This window comes from Rhincodon typus, chromosome 18 (assembly GCF_021869965.1).
Source record: "Rhincodon typus isolate 14 chromosome 18, sRhiTyp1.1, whole genome shotgun sequence".
Lineage (NCBI taxonomy): Eukaryota > Metazoa > Chordata > Chondrichthyes > Orectolobiformes > Rhincodontidae > Rhincodon > Rhincodon typus.
Genome location: NC_063349.1, coordinates 14,434,732 through 14,440,271, shown reverse-complemented (window position 1 = coordinate 14,440,271; position 5,540 = coordinate 14,434,732). Strand labels below are relative to the sequence as shown.

Genomic DNA, 5,540 nt, shown 5'->3' with positions numbered 1-5,540 from the left:
CAAAAAGAGAGAAAAAACATGTTTTCCGACTTGCTGTCCTGCTTATTACGCTAATTTAAGATGACACCGTTTCCACACCAATTCGGAACTGTTCAACGAGGAGGTTTTTTTTCGAAAGGACTCGATAATTGTGCATCATTAAACCTTCAAATCAGCCGCGTGTAGCCCACACTTTATTCATTACTCCCCTTAATTAACGTCATAACAGTTTGCATGTTAATAGGGGGAGAGACAGCAGGCTGCAATTATCTGTTATGTAGATAAAAAGCGTTTTGTTTTAAATAAATCGAGAATAGTCAAACTGAGTTCTGCAAAATGCATGAGAAAATACAGAACAATATTTCAGTGATGGTGCATCGTTGTAAATTCGATGAATTACCATTGCTTTGGAAGATTATTATTTTCTAAACAATATCACTCACTTACCCCCTTGCACCGCTGATATTTTCTCTCCTTCGACTGTTTAACCTATGCATTGCTTTCGTTTTCTTCCATTACTGTACTAGAAGCACAGAGCAAATTGTTTAAATTGACATTTTGGATAGCAAATTGCAGGAAATTTGAACACAGATTGTTGCTATTGATAAAATACATCCATACTAAAGCCTTATGCAGTAATATAGTACTCAATACACGAGGGAAAATGAGACGTATCTGACACTATGCACAGAGTATGTTTCGTATCAGAGATAGAAAGGTTTCAACCTATATATTATATATACTGAACGGCTACACAGTGATAAAATGTGAAATCAGTTTCCGGAATGAGTCAATTGAAATTATGTTCTCAAAGCACCTAAAAATAACCCTGGAGAATTGTGAGAATTTATTTAATGTTCAGAACATACATCAGTCACGTCGTAACAATTTCTCTTCCTGGTGTGGATGGACATTCCTTTAAACACACAGAAATGGAGGAGGTGTTTTTTAACATCGTAGAGAGAGAGGGTATCAAGATAATAATCATCACCACCACTTAACCACCCCACCCCCACATAAGAGCCCCGTCATCTCCATTTCCAGCGAATTTAATGAACTCGAATATAATCTATAACTAGGTGAGAATGAGAATATTCAAACGAACGAAATCCATGCACCAATAAAATCGAAAAAATCCAAATAAATACATTATATATTTTTAAACATCTCTGCAAACCTGAGATGAAGCGAAATAGTTCCCCAAACTGTTTTAGATAAAAGGCTTTCAAGTCCCAACAATCTCCGTGTCTGAATCCTTATTCATATCTGTGGATCATAGAAATCTGCATGCAAACTGTACCCAATGGTTACACGATATATGTAGTTTTATATATATATACATATATATATATATATGAATGCTGGCTGTGCGTCTGCCGCCTCTCGACTGGTTATTTCCGAGATTGCTCCTCTACCGACATGTCCGCCGCTAAGGCACGGGGTCCCGGGCAGCTGTCGTGTAACTTCCTGACGTGCTTTTTTAGATCAAAGTTCCGGCAGAAGCCTTTGCCACAGGCGGAGCAGGTGAAGGGCTTCTTGTCGTTGTGAGTGTGCATGTGGAAGGTGAGGTTGTAGATTTGATGAAAAGCTTTGTTGCAGATACTGCACTTAAACTGCTTCTCTCCGCTGTGCGTCAGCTTGTGGTTCTTGTAATTACCTGGAATAGAAGGTAGTGGTGCGTTTCAAAGTTGAACAACACACGCAAAATGTAACAAATTCCTTGGCTTACCTGGGACTGTGTGACTTGTATATAAATTCTTCACTGGATTGTTCAGAAGCGTTATCCAAATAGGAAATATTTCAAACTAAAATACGACTTTTAAAAAGTCGAATATTTTCACATTCGTTTTGCACACCCCTAAAAGTTATTTCAAATCACTAGTTTTAAAAAGACATGAAAGAAGTTCATTAGACGTGAACTTATTACCAGGGCTCTGTCTACTGCAGGTAACGCTTTCCTTTGAAATAACTAATCGCAGATTTAGTGACAATTGCGCCCTACCTTTTTGGTGAAAACCTTTCCCACAGAACTCGCAGACAAAGGGTTTGTAACCCGCGTGGATTCGGGTGTGAGTGTTGAGTGTGGAACTCCTGTTAAACGCTTTTCCACACTGGTTGCATTTGTGAGGTTTTTCCTGCCAATGGATGCAACAACAAACAGAAAGTGAAAACTCGGTCGATTTTGCTGCCGAATGAAAATACTGGGCCGGCTTCAAAGAGAAAAAGATACCGCGCTCGCATTTGCACAAACAATTCACTTTCTCGAGCATTTGGACAATATAATCATCATTCTCCGGCCCGGCCCTAAAACAGCAACATGCTGGCCCCGAGTTCCCTGTTTCTTTTACAACATGGGAGAAAGCCAGCTGTAAATCTCTCTGTAAAATGGGACGTATTCAATCTAAACTGATATATATCACGTTGCCCAGAAATAATGCATCCACTGTCATCTCAAAAAGCGAATGTGCGAACTGAAGCAATACCCCTTCCTTGCTCAGGGAGAGTGTGAGAGAGGGGGGCAAGCGATCAGTGAGCAGAGGGCGAGGGGTGGGGCTGTACACAGACACCGAGAAGACAGCCTGAGATGGCATGTCACCAAGAGTGAAAAACAAACCGCACCGCCTGCGTTCACCCTCTGTCCATATTCAGTCAGTGTCCTTTTCCTCTCTTGTCTCCATGTACTCTCACCCGCTCTGTTCCACCCTTCCCATTACATAATTCTGCTTCTTCCCAACACCACGATATGATTCCCCCCTTCCTGTCGCACCCCGGGGATTTCCTCTCCCACCTTGTGTTCCCCAGCGCACTCCCCCACGGTCCCGGGCCCCACGCCGCTGCCTTTAGCGAATGCTGTGTTCCATTTGTCACTGCCGGCGGTGGGACAAAGCGAACCAGACCTACCTGGGTGTGAATGATCTTGTGTCGGCACAGAGTGCTGGCCTGGCGAAATCCCTTGCCACAAACTTTGCAAACGAATGGTCGAGCTCCAGTGTGCACCGGCATGTGACGGGTTAAATTATAATGGGCATTAAAGACCTAAAAACACACAGAACGGGAGAGAAAAAGGGGGGAAGGGGAGGCGCAGGGAAGGGGACGCGTTAGTGTATCTCAAGAACTGACTGTGGAAATCCCCCCAACCCATCAGGTTAATAGGAAAGTGAGAGAGAGAGAGAGAGAGAAACTTGCCTTGCCACAGACTTCACAGGTGAACACTTTGGGCTTGTTGTTCTGCGAGGAGTTGCCGAGTTTGGAGGAATGCTTCAAGCTGAGTTTCTCGGAGAGGAACTGAGTGCTTTCCTTCACATAATGCTGCAACTGAGCGGGCGAGAGCTCTTTGAAAGCCGCAGGGTACCTCTCCACCGCGGGTTGCAGCACCAGCTTGTTCCTGTCTCCGAGGACCGCTTTCTGCTGCAGCCCCAGTGGGGAGCCCAGCAGGTAAGAGGCCATCGGGTGCACGTTGAAGATAGTGGCCGGCGGGGTGCACGGGCTCTCGGCGCAGTTCAGGTAGCACAGAGCGCCCATGGCGTGGAAAGAGGACTGGTGGACCACCCGAGGCCGGATGACCCTGTACTGCTCCAGCGGGGGAGAGAGCCTGCCGCCGGCCGCGCGGCCGCACTCGTACGGAGATTCCGGGTGGCTTTTGCGGGGATCCGAGGAGCTGAGGCCAACTTTCGAGTGAGTGTCGTAAGCCAAGGGCACCAGGGGGATCATACAGGGCACGGAGGAGTTCAGGTGGAACACGTGTTTGGGCTCGCCCTTGCACAGCGAGCCTGGCAGCTCGGTTGGCGAAGGAACACTCTTTGGTTCCGGAGTCCGGGCCATTATTCGCTCGATGGAGAAAGCCAAGGGTTTGGAAGTGCTGAGCATCCCGTCTGCAGGGTGTAGACTCTCTCTTTCTGTAGAAGTGGCTCCCAGGATCTTATCTGCACGGTAGCGCTGAGGATAAGAGTTGTCCATATCTGTTTGTATGGTCCTGCTCTTTTTGTGATGTGTGTGTGTTTGTGTGTGTGTATGTGTGTATCTCTGTGTGTCTTTACGTAGACGCCTCTTTTGGTCCTAATGCAGCTTTGGACGGAAGCAGAGACACTCCAAGCCTCTGGCAGCCTGGGTGACAGTCACAAACCATTCCTGCCAAACGCTGCCAACGCGCTGAGCCCAGAACGGCCCGCGGACCGCTTCCTACTGGAGAGGAGTTGAGAAAGTCGACAACTCGCCGCATGCACTCGGCAATGAAAGTTTTTATTTGTGTTTTCGCGGTGGGCAGGCGTTCAGCTCGGCTCCGTCACTGGAGAACCGGCTCCTCGCCCGCCCGCCAGGGAAAGAAGCGCCTCCTTTCATGTATACATATAATACACACACACACTCGCCCTCTCTTCCTCTCGCCTTGCAGGAGAGAGAGGGAGGATGTGACTGACACCACTCCCAGTCCGGGGGGTGGGGTGAGGGGGAATTTGGTGGGGGGGGGGGGTGGAGGGAGGGGGGAGAGGTGGAATCTAACCAGTCCCAGCAACGATCCCTATGTATTTACCTCCCTCCTCACACTCCAATAAGAACCTTCCAAAACCCCCCCCCCCCCCCCCCCCCCCCCACCTTGTTCCTCCCTTCTGTCAGAGGTCCAAAGGTTTAAACCTTGCTCATTCCTGAATCATTGTCAGTCAATAGCTCCATTTTTGTTTTGGCTCATTGCGTTCGTTCTTCACACGCCCTTTAAAACACTTGACCAAAGCGAAACAAAAAAAAACCCACAGTCGCGCATTGATTTTCACTGAGGACCAGCTCATTAGGCAGCGAACAGAATTCCTCCCCGGGACAGGTCGCAATCTGGAATCAATGTGCCAACAACATGGACATTTCCGCCTGCAGCCTTTGACACATTCACATTCTTTCAGCCTTCTCGTCAGCTTAAAGACCATATTTCCCGGTCAATATTTATCCCTAAACCAACTATACTGAAGCAGATGATCTGATTGTTTATCATGGGATCTTCCTCTGCGCTGTGACATTTCCTACCTTTCACTCCACTTCCAGAAGTATTTCATTAGCTGTAAAGCGTTTGGGTCGGCCTGAACGAACCGATTTCAATACAAATTTTGTCTTGATATATGTTGAAATGCTAGCTGTCTAAATCACTGATCAGACTACGTTACGTTGGAACTCCTGCTGGACGTCGAAGTAAGGGAAACCCAGCAGGTTGAGAAGCTATAGGGCGCACGTTGAAGATAGTGGCGGCTATGAAGAGTCGGGGCCTTGGATATGGGAGATGGATGGGGCAGCTAGGCTTGAAGTCGGACATTCTGACTTAGAGATGATGATAACTACCACTGCACCCCAAAAAAACTCAGTGGTTCAGGCTTGCAAACTGGTTTTGTAAACTTCTTTCCCCGTCCCCTCCACTCTACTCCCAAAGTTTTTTTTGTTTAAGGGGCTGTTGCCTTTAATTTCTACAAATTACAATGTTTTCATTAGATGAAAAAAAATGGTTATTGAAAGTCAATTGAAACAGGATTCCAACAGCCCCGCTACAGATCAATAGATAATTTTCGATATTTAGTTTTCTAATA

General features: G+C 46.7%; 1 protein-coding gene across 1 annotated transcript; it reads right to left on the bottom strand.

Moving 5' to 3' along the window:
- Window positions 1–1,370: 1,370 nt before the first annotated feature.
- On the bottom strand, window positions 1,371–3,936 carry fezf1 (FEZ family zinc finger 1). The gene is made up of 4 exons (XM_020533435.2): window positions 3,166–3,936; window positions 2,881–3,015; window positions 1,982–2,114; window positions 1,371–1,636 (listed from the first exon to the last, which is right to left on the bottom strand). Exons 1-4 carry the CDS (start codon window positions 3,934–3,936, stop codon window positions 1,371–1,373), a joined length of 1,305 nt encoding a protein of 434 aa, XP_020389024.1.
- Window positions 3,937–5,540: the final 1,604 nt, after the last annotated feature.